Below are 17,077 nucleotides of genomic sequence, written 5' to 3'. Positions count from 1 at the left end.
ATGCCAATCAAGGCCTGGTATCATCGTCAACGTGGGGGGTATTTTCCCTTTATTCGCTGGAGGAGGCTGGCTGTGCTAGTAGTGTTCAGGTGGATTCTCAGATTCCCAGGACGACAGGATGGTGGTGGTCATGTCGATGATCGTACTCCGTAGTGGATGCTCCAAGGAGCTGGACGTTTCGACTTGAGTCGAGCTGAGCAGTTCTTTCCTTAGTTACTACTTCCAAATTGGGCAACTGGCCAGTCTCTGGTCACCTGATCCGGGCCCCCGCTTCCCGTATCTCCGGCCTGAGAGCTCAGGCCATCCGCCTACTACTAGTCTACTAGAAATCAGGCCAGAAAGGACCGGCAGCGACACGTGACTTCTGGGTGCGGCGGGATCCTTCTGGAAGGCGGTGGAAGTTGGCCGTGTCGTCATGAAGATCCCACGATGCCCAACTGGCAGCTATATATCCAATCCTCAAGCTCGCCATCGAGGGCTCTCACCAGACTCACCAGACTCCCCACTAATAATCATCAGACACCACTTCCTGACAAATCTCTTAATTCTACGCCTCCTACCTCTACACCTACTTATATCGCTCCCACACGCACTCCCAATTACTCAACTCAATTGACTTCCCCACTTCTTCACACTCTACACACACCATGAACGGCGCCCAATTCACAGACCGAGCCAACAAGGCCCTGCTGGACTCCAGCAGCTTGGCTGAACAATACTCTCACTCTCAAATCCTTCCCGTTCACCTCGCAGTCTCTCTACTCAACCCCTCTCCAGATGAATCCAAAGACCAACAAGCACCCGCCCATCCATCCCACGAGACCTCCTCTGCCCCTCTTTTCCGCCAGGTCGTTGAACGTGCCCACGGCGACCCACAGCTCCTCGAAAGAGCCCTCATGAAACTGCTGGTCCGCCTCCCCTCTCAGGATCCTCCTCCCGAGACCGTCAGCGTCTCTCCTGCCCTAGCCAAAGTCATACGTTCTGCCTCAGACCTGTCCAAGACACAAAAGGACAGCTATGTCGCCATCGACCACCTCATTCTATCGGTCTCTCAGGACTCTCAAGTCCAGCGGGCACTGGCGGATGCCAGCATTCCCAACGTCAAATTGATCGACACGGCCGTGCAGCAGATCCGCGGTACGAGACGGGTTGATTCGAAGACTGCCGATGCCGAAAGCGAGAACGAGAACCTGAAGAAGTTCACAATTGACATGACCTCCTTGGCCAGAGAAGGCAAGATCGACCCCGTTATTGGCCGTGAAGAAGAAATCCGTCGGGTGATCCGGATCCTCAGTCGACGAACCAAGAATAACCCGGTGCTTATCGGTGAGCCCGGTGTCGGGAAAACCACTATCGTCGAAGGGCTGGCTCGTCGGATTGTGAACGCAGATGTTCCGGCCAATCTAGCTCAATGTCGACTACTCTCTCTTGATGTCGGTTCGCTTGTTGCAGGCAGCAAGTACCGTGGTGAATTCGAAGAGCGGATGAAGGGCGTTCTAAAGGAGATTGAAGAATCCAAAGACACCATTGTTCTCTTCGTCGATGAAATTCATTTGCTCATGGGCGCAGGCTCAAGCGGCGAAGGTGGAATGGACGCTGCCAACCTGCTAAAGCCGATGCTGGCTCGTGGTCAGCTGCACTGCATCGGTGCCACTACGTTGAGCGAATACCGCAAATATATCGAAAAAGACCAGGCCTTCGAACGCCGTTTCCAACAGGTTCTCGTCAAAGAGCCGTCGGTTTCGGAAACAATTTCCATTCTGCGTGGTCTCAAGGAAAAGTACGAGGTGCACCACGGTGTCAACATTCAGGACGGCGCCATCGTTTCCGCGGCAGAGCTGGCCTCACGTTATTTGACAGCACGCAGGCTCCCTGACTCGGCTGTTGACCTGATCGATGAAGCGGCGGCTGCCGTGCGAGTGACCCGCGAATCTGAGCCCGAAGAGTTGGACAACCTGGAGAGAAAGCACCGCCAATTGCAGATCGAAATCCATGCCCTCGAGCGTGAGAAGGACGATGCTTCCAAGGCCCGTCTGGCAGCGGCCAAGCAAGAAGCAGCCAATGTCGCCGAAGAGCTGCGGCCAATGCGCGAGAAGTATGAGAGCGAGAAGCAGCGCAGCAAATCCATCCAAGATGCAAAGATCAAGCTCGACACCCTCCAGGTCAAGCGAGATGAAGCGGAGCGCTCTGGTGACAACCAGACCGCCGCCGATCTCGAATACTACGCCATTCCCGAGACCAAGCAGCTCATTGAGCGACTCGAATTAGAGCGTGCCAAGGCCGACACTGAGCAGCGGGAGCGTCAGGGCGAGGCGGGCCAGGCGTTGCTTGCAGATGCGGTCGGTCCTGACCAGATCAACGAAATCGTTGCCCGTTGGACCGGTATCCCTGTGACGCGGCTCAAGACCACCGAGAAGGAAAAGCTGCTGAACATGGAGAGACATCTTGGCAAGGTGGTTGTAGGCCAGAAGGAGGCTGTGCAGTCGGTCTCGAATGCCATCCGACTCGGAAGATCCGGTCTCAGCAACCCCAACTCGCCGCCCAGCTTCCTCTTCTGCGGCCCCTCCGGAACTGGTAAGACCTTGCTGACCAAGGCCCTGGCGGAGTTCCTCTTCGACGACCCCAAGGCCATGATTCGCTTCGATATGTCTGAATACCAGGAGCGGCACTCGCTGAGCCGTATGATCGGTGCTCCTCCGGGATACGTCGGTCACGACGCGGGTGGTCAGCTCACTGAGAGCCTCCGTCGTCGTCCGTTCTCTATCCTCCTCTTCGACGAAGTCGAGAAGGCAGCCAAGGAAGTTCTTACCGTTCTCCTCCAGCTCATGGATGATGGGCGTATCACCGATGGACAAGGCAGAATTGTCGATGCCAAGAACTGCATTGTGGTCATGACTTCCAACCTGGGCGCCGAGTTCCTCTCTCGTCCGACCACCAGGGATGGCCGCATGGATCCCCAGACGCGCGAGTTGGTTCTGAATGCCCTCCGCAACTACTTCCTTCCCGAGTTTCTGAACCGCATCTCCAGTGTCGTCATCTTCAACCGTCTCACTAGGAAGGAGATACGCAAGATCGTCGACCTCCGCCTGGACGAGGTCCAGAAACGACTGAAGGATAATGGCCGCAATTTGGTTATCGATTGCTCCGACGAAGTCAAAGACTACCTCGGCCAATCCGGATACTCGCCCGCGTACGGTGCTCGTCCCTTGGGTCGGATCATCGAGCGCGAGATCCTCAACCGTCTGGCCATCCTCATCCTCAGTGGCAGAATTCGCGACGGTGAAGTTGCCCGCGTCATCATGCACGATAATCGCATCGAAGTGCTCCCCAATCATGAGCCTGAAGACATCGATGAGGAACCTATCGACGAACCTATGGTGGACACCGATGAAGAAGTCTTCGCGGAGATGGAAGACGGCAGTGGTGACATGGATCTGTACGAGTAAACCGACTTGACAAAAGTTGACTGATTGCTCTGCATTTTTATGTTTGGAACAGATTTTTTCCTTTACGATTGACGATGATACGGTTGCTTGTTTTCCTTTCTTGCCTTCTTATATGTTCTCTACATCTGCATTTCCCTGATGAAAATGACTGTACAGTCGAGTCGGCCTTGCTTGTTTATAGCTAGCATGATGCATGCACATATCTATGTACACTAATTTGATAATCGGTTGAACCGAATGTTACTTATCTATCCTTTCAATAAGTATTAAGTACAATTGAGTACTTCTCCAGGTCAATTCGTAATATAATATAACAACCTACTTTCACTCAAGCTTCACCCTTCATCTCCCTCTCCCTAAACCACCTCACAATCTCCCCTGTCTGACAAAACTCCACCTCATCCCCCCACCCCTTCAACCAAGTCAACAACCGCTCTAACATACCAATAACATGCGCCATTCCACTCGTATCCGGATGCATCAAAACCGGGAAAATAGGTTCTTCCTCGTTCTCCCTGATCCACAGGAATCGATCTTTCCACAGGTTTTCGATAACACGGACATCGGTGTATCCGTGGGAGTTGTGCGCATGTGGCAGGAACTGCATGGGGGTCATGTCCTCCATGTACCAATTGCAAGGGACACAGACGAGAGGACGGCGGTCGGTGGTGGTTTGCGGGATGGGGTGCATCCAGGTGGAGGCGGGGAGGGAGAAGTCAATGGGTTGGAGAGGAGGACGGCGGGGGGCGAAGAAGGGGTGGCTGTCGTGGTCGGTTAGGGAGGCGTCTAGATGGATGGGTTGGTTAGCGTTTGTTGGCGTGGGTGTGGGTGGTAACAAGAAAGAGAGGAAATACCGTATTCGAAGCCAAATTCTTCGAGGAGATCAAGAGTGGATTCGCGGAGTTGATATAAGGGGGCTCGGTAGCCGACGGGTTTCTTGCCGGTGAGTTTGGTGGCGATCTCGATGCACTTGGTCAGGACGTCGCGCTCTTGTTCTACGGTGAGCTGGTAGGCGCCTTCGTGGGCGTAGCCGTGCAGTCCGATTTCGCAGCCTGAGTCGATCACTTGGCGCACTTCCTCGGGGAAGCTTTCGGCGGAGTGGCCGGGGATGAACCAGGTGCAGCGGTCTGCGAGGTTGAGTTTCTTGAGCATGTGCAGGAGACGAGGGACGCCGACTTTCGCAGCGAAGAAGCCTGCTGAGTAGTCGGCGAGGATGTTGTCGGGGTGGTGGCCGGTTCCGAGCCACCCGGAGACGGCGTCGAGATCGATAGAGACGGCAACGCGGATTTTGTTGCGCTTAGGGTTGGATAGTACGGGCGGGATGGTGGTGGTGAGGCTGGTTGTTGGGGGAGCTGAGGTGCTGTCGTTGAGATTCAGGCATTGACCCGTCATATGTCCTGCTGCGCGGTGGGAGGCTAGGAATGCGATTGTTCGACATATCGCCTCTGGAGTTGCCGCTTGTCCAGGGGACGTGCTAAGTGAGATCAGTGAGGATGTTTGTGAAGAAACAAGGAGTTCGTACGAAGCCTGCGTCCCCGTTGATGCATTGACAGGGGCAACAACATTGATTCTTGCGCGGCCGTTGAGACGGACAATATCGGACTTCACGCTCTGGACCAACTCGGTCTGCAAATCACTCTCGCTAGATAACTCGCCTGTCACGACGATAGCAAGATTGTCTAGCTCTCTGCCCAGAGACTGCTGGGCGACTTGAGCAGCTCGAAGGAAGTGCTTGATTGTGAGAAAGGTTCCCCGTACATTGACGCGGGATGTCTTCTCCCAGGTTTCCAGCGGCAACTCCCAGATGGGGAGGCTGTTGCTTGGATCAGCGGTGCCAGCATTGGCGATGAGGATGTTGATAGGACCAAAACGCTTGCTGGCTTGCGACACGCTGGATCGGATGGATTCCTCGTCTATAGTATCCCCCTTGAGAACATGGAGTCTGGCGTATGCATCTCCTGTGGCTGTTTCGGGGATCTCCAAGTGACGATCAAGCGCAGTCACTTTACATCCTTGGTCTGTCGAATGCAGTCAGAATCAGACTTCAATACTTAAACCCTCTAAAAGGCCCAAGAAAGCGTATGGGAACGAAGAATGGACAGTGATAAGACAGAATCGTCGGTCGGAAAATCTGATATGACAGATGCCCACCTATGAATCGGCTAATACATCATCGAGGGCTACAAGAAACATATATCGGACCATCGAACGGGGGAAATCCATAGCAGAGAATGCGTCATAACAGTGGCAACAGTCCTCCGTAGGGAGGTCAACAACATACCTAGGAATTCCTGCACCGCTTGCCTACCAATGGCACTTGCGGCACCTGTAATGAAGACATGGAGGCCTTCTAAGCCTAAGAATGATGATGGAGCCATAGATTTGCCGAACAGCCCTTGAAGAGTTTCTACTGTGTATGCAGCTCTTACAGCCAGATGACCGGTCTTCAGGACACGCACTTAATCTGAAGCACGTGGTTAGTCTACATCTCGCAGCGATAAGGCAGCGACTAAGTGTACAAGTGCTTACTTCGGCTGTTGTGCAGAACGTAGATGAGGCTGCTTCCTTCGCTCCGACTGTCTTGATCCTGGCCCAGATTGATTAGACACTAAATAGAAGCCGAGCCGCAGGGACGAACTTGAAGAAGCCCAGGGATCGCACTGGGATGGATGACGCTCTGCGTTGCACCACCAGCACCAACGCATCCAGCCACCGATCACGTGCCCATGCCCGGCCGATTACGAGACGGCATCACTAATGGGATCTGTCGGTGACGATAACATTGCTCCCCTTAATATATTAATGTCGATGGCGGGGATCTAGACTGTCAGCCGCTGCGACGCTGACGCTACACCCGAGGACAAGTCGCTCGTTCTTGCTAAACCCTGCGTTGAGTCTCGAAAGTCGAAGGATCCGAGGGAAGGATCCGAGGACAATAATCTAGTAGTGATTAGTATAGATTAAAAAAACCCACCCCAAGGAAACGGCGTCTTTCCATCTGGACTAAAACGACGACTACGTACCAACCCAAGACCCCCAAACCCACTCTCTGCGGTCGCTGCCGCCGATTTTCTATGGTAATAGAAATCCTGTGTCTTGTTCACGGTAGATATTCGGGCGCGGGTTTCGGAAATGGCCAAATCCGTGAACAAAGTTCGCCGGTGTCTCTCATGTCTCGGAGGATGCATCCTCTAACCTGGAATGATTCGTGCCAGAGGCTGATCGGCCGACCCCAAACATCTAGTACTTCAAGCTAACAGCAGCATTCGTCGTTGGCGGTATACACTAGGATGGTCAGGAGGGGAATTCAACCGTTTGCATCTGGGCGATCGCCATGCGTTGAACTAAAAACCACGTGGATCTTCAGTCCACGCTCAGGTTCTCGGAGGAAAGAACGCCAAAGCTGTAGGGCAGAGCTACTGCATTTCACTCTTCAAGGGTGAAATCCCAACACTCAAAGCAGAAGCCTTGCGATCCCGCAACCATAGAATAATAGATCTAGACTCCATGTGTATGAGGCACCTGGTCTATCCGGTGTCCGGAGCCCCAGTCACAAACGCAAAGTGGAGCCGTGGCATTATCATCAATGCAGGGTCACTGTAGCTGGATGATGGGGACCGTGCTGATGGTGTTGCATGAACTGTCGCATGGCCCAGGCATAGTTGTTGACCCCGATTTGTGCACTAGGAGAGCCACCTTGCAGTAAACTTTCGGATGAGAGGAAATCAGAGAATTAGGGGGAAAGGCAACCGTAGGTGGAAACGCGAGATTTTTTTGCCCCTTAAAAGGTTGCCCAAAACCTTAGGTGAAAGTTTGGTCCTCCGGAAGTCTATGGGATGAGTGGGCGGAAGTGACATCTGATCAGCCATAGTCAAGCCTTGAGACACTTCATTAGTTTCAACGGCAGACTGTAAAAGTCTAAAGCACAGGCTCAAGCGGACCGCGTCCCGAATCTACAACAGAGAGAGACCACAAACCTTCTCTTAAACGCTAAGATGAGGTATAGTGTAGCCTACGGAGTAAGTGTAGACTTGTTTAGTCTTTCCCATTCAGCCCATCAAAGCGAGATAGGGGTGTTGTTCTGAGTTACGATAACCCACAATCGATTCCAGACCAATCTTCGTTTACTAAGCGGCAAATGTGAGCCTCGTTAACATTCAATCTTGCGATAGAAGTGGTCGTGTCGAGGTTCTCTACTCACGATCCTTCTCCACTGCGGATGAGCCTGGAGATCCTGGCCAGTGTTGTCCGCGTGTCGATCCCTGGGATGGCTGTGGTCAAGAGACAGAGCAGGTGCGTCGCTGTACCTTACAACACAGTGCAAACCTCGATCCGTGGAAACTCTGGTTCGGCCTTATGCTCCGTCCGTACCTGAGCAGATTATATTTATCCGCCCTGAACTGATCCATGGATCAAGTAATGCAGTTCGGCGGCATAGGGCAGTCCAAAGTTGAGATCATTTCCTAAAGCGGTTGCTGCTGGGTGGGGGATTGGGGAGGGAGTGGCCCATGGGACCACATGCCAAATAGTTGTGCACGTAGATGCCGGATACAACCAATACCTACTCCGTAGAGAACAACATACGGCCGAAAAGCTCTTCGAAATCCGTCGGAACACGGTGTGGTTGGGTGCTTGCCAATAAAGCCTTGGTAATTTTTGGAACTCTAGGGAAAGGCTGTTGGTTCTGGGTTCCGCGTAGATTATTGCTAACGCGGCCTCGGCTAAACTTTAGGTTGCTATCTATGAGTAGAGACAAGGTCAGCACAAAGTTAATCCCTTGATGCTTCGGACGGTACCTGCCCTAGGGAGGTGCTCTTTGCTCCAGGGGCCCAGGTTCCTGTCAGCCAGTGCTGTGCCGATCCTTGGCACAGAAACTCAATAGTAGATAAAGTTAGGGGGGCTGTCGAAAAGAGAAGCGTACACGAGGCTTCATCTCTTCCCACATCTAGTAAGGCTGGATTTGAGTTGGGGTAGCTGAACCAGCCCCCTGAGTTGACACTTGGGCCCGGGGGAATCCTCGAGAGATCCTGGAGCGCAAAGGAAAGGAGCATACTCCGTAGGAAGACTGGAGGAGAGACAGAGGGAGGCAAACGAGGACGAGGCTCGGTTAAAGGCCGGCGCTCGGCAAGCCAGTGGTATTGTCAGGAGGTTTCCAATGTTACACTCATCTTTGCGTCGACAGGCGTACCAGACGGTACTCGCATGTAAAGAGTCCACGTGACCGCCTGTCACGGGGCGATCGGACCTGGATCGGGTCAGGCGTCGGCAGGGTCGGATACTTGCTGCCTTGGAAGCCTTGAAACTTGATGAACGGCATTCTGGAAAACACTTGCCAAAACTCTATATGTCGTCGCATCGAGGTATGAAACCAGGAAACACTATGGTATGTCCAAAACTTTGTCTTTCCATTAATATATCACATAGTATGTTTTGTCTATCCTGTTCGCTAGAAGCCAATATCGCCGTTCTCCAACCCCGTGGTCGTAATGGGCTCCCTCTCGGGATCCTGGGTCCCCCACATACCGATGATCAGTGGAATCATGGAGGCCGAGCGATGGGGTGCCGAGCAAGTTATATACAATAGCCAGGAGGGCATCCGTATCAGATCATCCCGTAAACGAAAGTGCCGTGAAAGAAAGGGAAACTGGAGAGCGATCTAAAGAGTGTGATCAGAAAGGGAAATAAGAAAAAAGATCCTGTGTAGGTATCGATAAATAATAAGATGACCGAGAAGCGAAAGCAATGAAACAGTCGTGTCCTTCATGGTTCTGGGTGACGGTCTCCTTCTAAAGTTTGGGACTTGCCGCTCTCCCAACACTTCGCTGGACACGTCTCACGCTCCACCGTAACCGTCACATCCTGGCGGATTCTGAGGGCCCGTTCGGAGCCATCCTCGCTGGGTTCGCGATCGTCGCTCGGCTCCAGACTGGCATCCGAGATGGTCTTTTGTGGCGTAATAACGGTGCTTTGGTTGTAGGCGTGCATGCTGTATTCTCCAGAATGTAGCTGACTATGAGCGCCGTAGTTGCGGAGTGCAGATCCCTTACTCGTCCAGGGACCAGTTCGATACCGCTCTGTAGTTGCCTTTCGTGAACCCCCAGTCCAACTTTTGAGAGCAGGAAACACATCGCGAAGAAGCGACCAAACGAGAGGCAGGTTGGTGACCAAGATAGCTACCGTTGCTTCCCGGAAGTACCAGTTCATGTAAACATAGGAAATGAGGGAGGGGACGAGACAATAAAGTTTGTTCAGAATGGCCGCGACGATGACGAAGATTCCCATGCCAAATAGAATCAGGAGGATCAACTTCTGCTTCAGAGGTACTCGTACTTGGACCATGAGTGGAAGCCCAATGAGGAGCATGAAGACATCTGCAGATATCGACAGGCAGCCTTGAATGATTTCATAATATTGATACGTTGAGCATTGTTCTATCTCAAAGTTAGTAACGTCATAATAGGGTTGGGAAGCAACTGACCGTATGGTGTTGGCACGGCCCAATAGTTTGATAATGGCCGGCAAATAAGGAATAGAGACATCTCATTGCCAACAAAGCCCAAGGCAACATATACGGCAAGGTAAGTCACCCATTTCCGTTGGCGCAACCCTTCCCTGTTAATCAGATTGTTAGATGAGGGAATAATTCTGTTGAGGGGCAGTTCTTACGTGATACGGGCATATATCACCAGCATGCATGCCTTCATCCCATATATCGCAAGAAGGAAGGAATGTTCTGATACGAAGACCCATTTGCTTCCTCGTATACGATCTGCCTTTATCTCTGGTGTCAACTTCTCTATGTCGCTCTCATCCATCAGATTGGAACCCCCTATGGAGGCGACTTCGTTAAGTGCGACACATAGAAGAGTATACCAGACGACAGAGAATAACATCAGGTAATCATCTGATTGGAGATTCTGGTAGCCTAAGCGGCGTATTCGTGCTGCGCTATGCGATTAGAAAAGAACAGAGTTAGTAAACGACAGTTAGGAGCAGGATATCTCTGTCCATGCTAACTTACAATCGTAGCACGGCACCCAGTACTCCTACACCGTAAAGGGTCCATGTCTCCCTAGCAAAACTCTTCGCGAAGGCGGAGTCCAGGCTCGCCATATCACTAGAGTGCAACCTAGAGGACCAGACAAGACCGGTCAATCGGGATCACCTGAGGGGGGGGGGGCCAGCATGTGCAGGGGCCGAGAGGGAGATGGGCCGATAGATATACTGGATGACAGCACTCACATATTGCAAAGGTAAAGTTCAAGGGCCGGCGCATTGGCCGAAGGATGATGCGTTCAGATCGATCAATCAATGGGCGGTCCAGATTTGGGTGCGTCCTGTCCACATAACAGACGGGCGACTTTAGTAGATGAAAGAAGCCAGGAACAACAATCCTTGACGATGCACATGGCAGTGGGCGGGCGAATAATCGACGGCAGTAGCATCTCCAACCCGGAGCTAGTACCAAACCGTCAACACCCTTATTGTGGGCAACTCGAGGGAAAAAAAAAGACCGGGCAGAGGCCGAAGGTAGGTACTAGGTAAATCAGACAGGCGGATCCATGATGACTGGTGGCTCAGGTCGGCTGCGGGGCTCCCACCCGGTCTGTGGATTATGGATTGTGGATTGTTGGATTGTGGATGAATGGTGGGATGCTCCACGTCTCCAACCCAGCAGGGGTTACACAGTACACAGTAGTACTATCCCGTGGCTGGCAAGGTACTGGACACACACCCGCATATACCACCATTCTCCCCCCCCATTCGTCCGATACCCGACCTGATCACCCCGTGCTGTTTCCGCTGAAAAATAGTACTAGTATCTAGCGTTTCGTATGCATTGAATCTGCACCGTATAAATACGCAGAAGGTGCATGCAGGATGGACTGTCTAAGCGATCTCCTGACAGTTGAGTGGCCAAGTTTATCCCAGCAGTTGCCTCCTCGTCACAATCGAGCATAGGTGCCGCACTGCCGCCTGAATCATGGAGCCATGTTCGCAGGTATTGACGGGATGATCATCCCTCGATCCCCACTTCTGCGTCTGCATGGTGCATACGTAGTTACGTACACTACCGACTGCGTACATGCTTAGCAGGTCATCCTACTCGCTCCGGCTTGCGAACTTAGCCCACTTGATGTTGGGCCCGATCAGTCCTAGTCCCGCGGATTGAAAGCTAACTGTAGGCTGGGGAATGTGCAATTAATTCATCTGGACAATACGCTTGTGTCACCCACACAGTGTATTTGATTTCGATGGTGGGCTCCCGCTAGTGGCAACTTAATTTGGATCAAAGGCCCACTTCGCCGTAAACTTAAATCTGCCCCTGCTCCGCAACAGCCAGTCAGCAGCCAACCCGATCCTACCCCCAGTTGCATCGATATTGCAAGCCAGCCACACTTGTTGCTACTACTTGCCTTGGCTCTTTTTTTTTCCCGCACATATCAAGACAAACTTACCACGCCGTTACTTTGTCGGTGGAAATTAAGCTCTGACTCGCTGAAATCTAAAATTGAACAAGAGTTCGTGCGGTCTTTCAGCTCGTGGTACGGAGTACGTTTTTACCGCGTTGTCTTGAACGTGTGAGCTGATCTCTATGGGTGTGTCCAGCAGTAGTGTCACTGTCAGGGTGTCAAAGGGTCATAGCCCCATCTCCCCCGGGGGTGGGGGATCGGTTATACCAATTCATAAATCTCAAACCGCAAAACTGGGCTGGGCAGGAGTACTGTCTTTATTAATCTCATTTTATCCATGCCTTAGTAATTTCAGCGGGGTTATCGCCCTCCTACGTCAACGTTCGTAACTGCATAGCGGCAGGATCGGGATGATTCCAGGAGCTACCACGTTGTTGGTGGGTTAAGCGAAAAGTGTGCAAGTATCTCGGCAGGATCCTAGTCTTACATAGTAGCAACTAGGCAGATACTACCTTAGTCAGGGGTCCGTTAGTTCTTTTAGTAACCACTAGGATAATCCAGTGTGCTGGATTCGAAAATGCCGCCCTGTCGCATGGCATGATCATGATGTAGCACATGTAATTAAACCAACCCTTAGATAGCCCGTCTGCAGGTCATCCTTACTAAAGGGTACCCCGCGCTGAAGTACCCCATCTAGAAGGATTCGGGTAGCGAACTTGTAACCCTTGGGATTATTCTGAATAGCCGACTCCCAGCTCAGTGTATGCCACATAGCCATCAACAAGCAGTGTCATCAATAACATGCTACATCTACCCCTTTCTCCATTCGGAATTTGCCCGCGATGGTCTTAAAATGTTTTAACATTCTATGTAGGAGTCTTCGGAAACCCCGAAGGCACTAATCTAGTTCCAACCCAGCTGTTACCCCCGAGGCAGGGCAGAACCCAGATCGTTGTCCCGATCGGTGAACCTAGACGATATTGGACTAGCAGGGATGTACAGGCTACTATAATAAACTTTGGGGGACTACCAGTCAGCATTTGCCATTGCGATGGGGGTTTCGATTGGCTTAAAATGAATAAAACCGGATTTCGTTTCACCAGCCCAGCGTGGAAGGCCTGGTCCGTGTTCTGGAACGCCAGCATGGAAACCCGTTGCCGTAGTTGGAATTTAGAAGAAAGACGACTACAGGGTTTGGAGGGGAACAAACCTGATGGACTGTTCTCATATCTACTCCTGATAGTACTATGTATTATCCGGCTATTAATGAGGAGTCAGGAGGATATACAACCGGTGTCTCTCCGAATCTGGATTTCTCTTACATGATCCCCTTTATATAAATAAATTTGTTCAAACGCTAGTAGTACGGGTGAGACACATCATCAAGGCCACTACAGTCTCTAGCAAGTAGCAACTGTTCTATATTGATGCGCACAAGGCCCGCCACAGGGCTTGGTAAACGTTATTCTGCCGTTAGTTAAGACGGGACGGAAATTTCTCGCCATTTATATGCTATATTAATATTATCGTTGGTGTGGGATTGTGGCGGAGAGCTGGCTAGACACTTTTGAAAATGCGACACAAGCTGAACGCCTAGCCTAGTGTCTAGTGTCTGGTGTTTGCATCTGAGTCCCCTGGCTAGAAGCACCCACATAGTAGATTGTATCCCGGCCGAGCCGAGTGGTATTTCAGTGCGAGAGCCCCAGTGCTACTAGATACTAGTAGGGACTATCTCAATCCGCTAGAACATTCGTGGGCAACCCCCCGCGCCTACAAGGGCTTTGTCGACTCGACCGAGAAAAACACCATCTCTATTGTGTAATCTTACAAGTCTTGGATAATAGTGTCCTGATAAAATCATAAAAGTCCTTAGATAGACGGGCTTTAAAAAAGGTCCGATGCGTCGGAAATAAAGAAACCCAAGGCCCACGGTCGGAAGGGCGCCGTGACATCTTATCATTGGTTACAACCGGATGCCCCCACTTCCCAGAGATCCAGAGTCTTGGCGTAAGCACGCCGTGGTTACACGAAGCTTACCTGTGGCAGTAAGCAGAGTGCCCACTCTTTGGCACGGATCCGAAGGATGCAGGCTCTGTCTGGTATCTGGTATCTAAGATGTATAGATAATGGAAAGGCCTATCTATCTACTAACCGGTCGAGCAAGGTAGAAGTGGCCTATAATTGTTTATCGATAGTCAGATAATATCAACTACGGTATCATATCGCGTTGCTCCATCTGCTTTCCTAAATTCCGCACGGAGCAGCTTTTTCGCCTTTATTCATTCGCTTCCGCTGCGTGATCGAAGACCCTTACAATACCATCGAATACTTTAAAGATATGCTTGATTCCCAGAGATCCAGTACCTTAAAAGCACAGATGAAGCCTTTTTTCCCCAGTTGTGGGGAAAAGACATGTTCGCCTGCCATCCGAACTCCAGCCCACCCAAGCCGTTCACTCTATCATTTCTATGACTGTACACTTAAAATCAACCTCAACTTCGAGGGGTTCCGTGGACTGCTGATGAAGGTATATCTGCTATAGCTCCCCCTTCGGGTAAGGTGCCTCTCCGCGTGCTCCTGCGTTAGCGGCCAGCGGGAGCCAGTCAGAATCGCTTCCCGACCCGCTCCCGTCGGTTGGTCACCACCAGCGCGCCTGTTGAATTGCTGATTGGTTAATGTCCTCCTCGAGGGGTTCCAACTGGCCCCACCCATTGGAGGGCCACCGGACACTCAGGTGCAGTGGGAGGTCTCATACTCCCCAGCTGGAGTATACCTGCCAATGTCCCCCCAGTCTATAAACTCCTGGCATCTCCCAGCTCTGCTCACTCTCCTGGTCTTTGTACCTTTCTCGTCGGTATACGGTTGTGGTAGAAGCCATGTCGAGTCCTTCTTCTTAGGTTACTATCCGATTACTATCCTGGTCGACATCTCCATACTTCAGTCGTGTCTTCTTTGACGTTACTCATTGCTCCTATCACCCAGCAACACAAGGATAGTGTAGGAACGACCTTTCATCAACCTGAGTATTACTGTATCTCATCTATACGACTTGACCTTTATCTGCATCTCGCCACTCCGTCTTAGCGTCTCGAACCCCAGCTCCGATTCTGTTCTTATTCGCCTCGATATTCGAAATGGCCGCAGAAAAGTCGACAGAGAAGGTGGGAGCAGTTGAAGCTGCGGACGATCAGTCTTCGATTGAAGTGGTCAATACATCGGGTCACCGCCAGGAAGTCGAACGGAATTTCAGCTTGTTGAGCATTTGCGCCGTCGCAGTTACGACAGGAAATACGTGGATTGCCCAGGGTGGCAGTGTGGTATGATGGTATCAGATGAGACGGCAACAGAAGAAGACAGCTGATGGTGTCTTTATAGACAACTGCGTTGAGTAATGGAGGACCGTCAGGTGTGATCTACGAATTGTATGACGCCGCCTCAACCCTAGAGGATTCTTCAGGCATTGGCTAATTGTGTGCTTAGCATTGCGGTTTCTGTTTGCTACTGGCTGGTTGCGGCATCGATTGCTGAATTGGCATCTGGAATGCCATCTTCCAGTGGAGGTATGTCTCTTGAATACTGGCTGTGGCTTGGTTACGTTGCTGATGACAACCATCAGTCTATCACTGGGCTTCGATCACTGCGGGAAAATACGGTCGTGTTTGCGGTTTCTTTGCCGGTTTTTGGAACTGCCTTGCCTGGATTTTGGGTGCTGCTTCCATGTCCGCAATCCTAGGACAGCAGACCGTCTCGATGTATGCCCTCATGCATCCTGGGTTTGTCCCTCACGCATGGCATATCTTCGTGAGCTTTATCATCTGCACCTGGCTTTGCTGCTGCATCGTCCTGTTTATGAATCGGTTCCTTCCGCATATTGGTAACCTTGGACTGCTCTTTATCCTAGCGGGTGTGTTCATCACCATCGTTGTATGTGCGGTCATGCCCCATGTCAACGGTTCTTCCTATGCCACGGACAAGTCTGTATGGAGCACCTGGGAAAACGACACTGGTTATTCCAGCCAGGGGTTTGTCTTTGTTGCAGGCATGCTCAATGGAGCTTATAGTGTGGGCACACCCGATTGCTCATCGCACCTTGCGGAGGAGATCCCTAGGTAAGATCATGTTCCAAACCAAACTTTTGCTTGAGATCCTGACCATGAGCGTAGCCCGAGCCGAAACATTCCCAAGGCTGTTCTGGCCCAAATGGCCGTCGGTTTTATCACTGGTATCCTCTACATGATTGCTCTGTTCTATTCCATCACCGATCTCGACGCAGTCATCAATAGCGTCTACGGGTTCCCTCTCGCCGAGATCTATCGCCAAGCGACAGGATCTAAGGGTGGAGCCCTTGGATTGCTGATTGTCGCCTTTATCCCTACGGTCATTACTTGTGCCGGTTGTTATATCACTGCTGGTCGCACCTTGTGGACCATCTCCCGTGATGGAGCGACTCCCTTCTCTGGATGGCTCGGACACATAAACACGCGGATGCAGAACCCTTTCAATGCCACAATGGTATGCGGAGTGTTTGTCACTATTCTTGCTTGCATCTACGTTGGGTCCACCACTGCCTTCAACGCTTTCGTGGGTTGCTTCGTGCAGCTATCCAGTCTTTCTTACTTCGCCGCCATCTTCCCCCACATGCTCACTCGTCGGTCCTCGTTTGCACCTGGCCGTTTCTGGCTGGGACGTATCGGCTATGTCATCAACCTTCTTAGCTGTATCTACATTCTCGCTTTCGTCGTGATCTTTTGTTTCCCTTACGCTCTGCCCACCGATGCCGCGTCGATGAACTACGCCAGTTTGTTGACCGGAGGCTTGACGATTTTCGTGGCTGCCTGGTGGCTCTTCCGGATGAAGAGCTATGAAGGACCCAAATCCATTCCTATGACTGACAAGGTGCTCGTGGCTGATGCGAACTGAGTGTCAATGGTATGGAGTATGAACGCTTGAAGGGAAAGCTTTGGTATATGAATCAACGAACACCAAGCTGACGGATGATATTCTTCTAATGTTTGTGCCTTGGCGCATCTGATGCAAATGTTTACTGATGTAATCTTATGATCTGTATATAACCCTGATATTGGATTGGAATTTTTGAGTAGCTCTTGGACATACCTTTATTTATTAGTGTGCTAGCTGCCCAGGCACTTCGCCCGGTTCCTCATGTCATTTCACAAGTCACAGCTCCTTAACCTTCGAGTCTCGAACTAATTCCAC

At 51.4% G+C, this 17,077-nt stretch overlaps 4 protein-coding genes across 4 annotated transcripts; 2 read left to right on the top strand and 2 right to left on the bottom strand.

The window, feature by feature from the left end:
- The first annotated feature begins 498 nt into the window (after positions 1-498).
- BO94DRAFT_534625 (ATP-dependent Clp protease ATP-binding subunit) lies at positions 499-3,738 on the top strand. Its single transcript, XM_025611592.1, has one exon. It carries the CDS (start codon positions 648-650, stop codon positions 3,444-3,446), a length of 2,799 nt encoding a protein of 932 aa, XP_025468087.1. The 5' UTR covers positions 499-647; the 3' UTR covers positions 3,447-3,738.
- On the bottom strand, positions 3,697-6,079 carry BO94DRAFT_534624 (SDR family oxidoreductase/polysaccharide deacetylase family protein). Its single transcript, XM_025611591.1, has 5 exons — positions 5,976-6,079; positions 5,728-5,910; positions 4,969-5,464; positions 4,301-4,920; positions 3,697-4,232 (listed from the first exon to the last, which is right to left on the bottom strand). Exons 2-5 carry the CDS (start codon positions 5,822-5,824, stop codon positions 3,775-3,777), a joined length of 1,671 nt encoding a protein of 556 aa, XP_025468086.1. The 5' UTR covers positions 5,825-5,910; positions 5,976-6,079; the 3' UTR covers positions 3,697-3,774.
- A 2,743-nt stretch (positions 6,080-8,822) lies between these two features.
- On the bottom strand, positions 8,823-10,616 carry BO94DRAFT_534622 (uncharacterized protein). Its single transcript, XM_025611590.1, has 4 exons — positions 10,468-10,616; positions 10,113-10,394; positions 9,925-10,058; positions 8,823-9,877 (listed from the first exon to the last, which is right to left on the bottom strand). The coding sequence occupies exons 1-4, from the start codon at positions 10,557-10,559 to the stop codon at positions 9,207-9,209; spliced, it is 1,179 nt and encodes a 392-aa protein (XP_025468085.1). The 5' UTR covers positions 10,560-10,616; the 3' UTR covers positions 8,823-9,206.
- Positions 10,617-14,666: 4,050 nt separating this feature from the next.
- BO94DRAFT_534620 (putative choline transport protein) lies at positions 14,667-17,017 on the top strand. Its single transcript, XM_025611589.1, has 5 exons — positions 14,667-15,177; positions 15,236-15,282; positions 15,341-15,420; positions 15,477-15,969; positions 16,024-17,017. Exons 1-5 carry the CDS (start codon positions 14,995-14,997, stop codon positions 16,778-16,780), a joined length of 1,560 nt encoding a protein of 519 aa, XP_025468084.1. The 5' UTR covers positions 14,667-14,994; the 3' UTR covers positions 16,781-17,017.
- The last annotated feature ends 60 nt before the right edge of the window (positions 17,018-17,077 follow it).

The sequence above is a fragment of the Aspergillus sclerotioniger genome, assembly GCF_003184525.1.
Source record: "Aspergillus sclerotioniger CBS 115572 chromosome Unknown BO94scaffold_12, whole genome shotgun sequence".
Lineage (NCBI taxonomy): Eukaryota > Fungi > Ascomycota > Eurotiomycetes > Eurotiales > Aspergillaceae > Aspergillus > Aspergillus sclerotioniger.
This window is presented reverse-complemented; position numbering and strand designations above follow the sequence as displayed.

Bases quoted from the DNA above. Each gene is read 5' to 3' on its own strand.
- BO94DRAFT_534625 (XM_025611592.1), top strand. From the start codon at position 648: ATGAACGGCGCCCAATTCACAGACCGAGCCAACAAGGCCCTGCTGGAC.
- BO94DRAFT_534624 (XM_025611591.1), bottom strand. From the start codon at position 5,824: ATGGCTCCATCATCATTCTTAGGCTTAGAAGGCCTCCATGTCTTCATT. The intron at 4,921-4,968 runs GTACGAACTCCT...GATCTCACTTAG, and splicing joins TCAACGGGGACGCAGGCTTC to CACGTCCCCTGGACAAGCGG. The intron at 4,233-4,300 runs GTATTTCCTCTC...CCATCCATCTAG, and splicing joins AGAATTTGGCTTCGAATACG to ACGCCTCCCTAACCGACCAC.
- BO94DRAFT_534622 (XM_025611590.1), bottom strand. From the start codon at position 10,559: ATGGCGAGCCTGGACTCCGCCTTCGCGAAGAGTTTTGCTAGGGAGACA. The intron at 10,395-10,467 runs GTAAGTTAGCAT...CTAATCGCATAG, and splicing joins CTGGGTGCCGTGCTACGATT to CGCAGCACGAATACGCCGCT. The intron at 10,059-10,112 runs GTAAGAACTGCC...TCTGATTAACAG, and splicing joins GTGATATATGCCCGTATCAC to GGAAGGGTTGCGCCAACGGA.
- BO94DRAFT_534620 (XM_025611589.1), top strand. From the start codon at position 14,995: ATGGCCGCAGAAAAGTCGACAGAGAAGGTGGGAGCAGTTGAAGCTGCG. The intron at 15,178-15,235 runs GTATGATGGTAT...GTGTCTTTATAG, and splicing joins TTGCCCAGGGTGGCAGTGTG to ACAACTGCGTTGAGTAATGG. The intron at 15,970-16,023 runs GTAAGATCATGT...CCATGAGCGTAG, and splicing joins CTTGCGGAGGAGATCCCTAG to CCCGAGCCGAAACATTCCCA.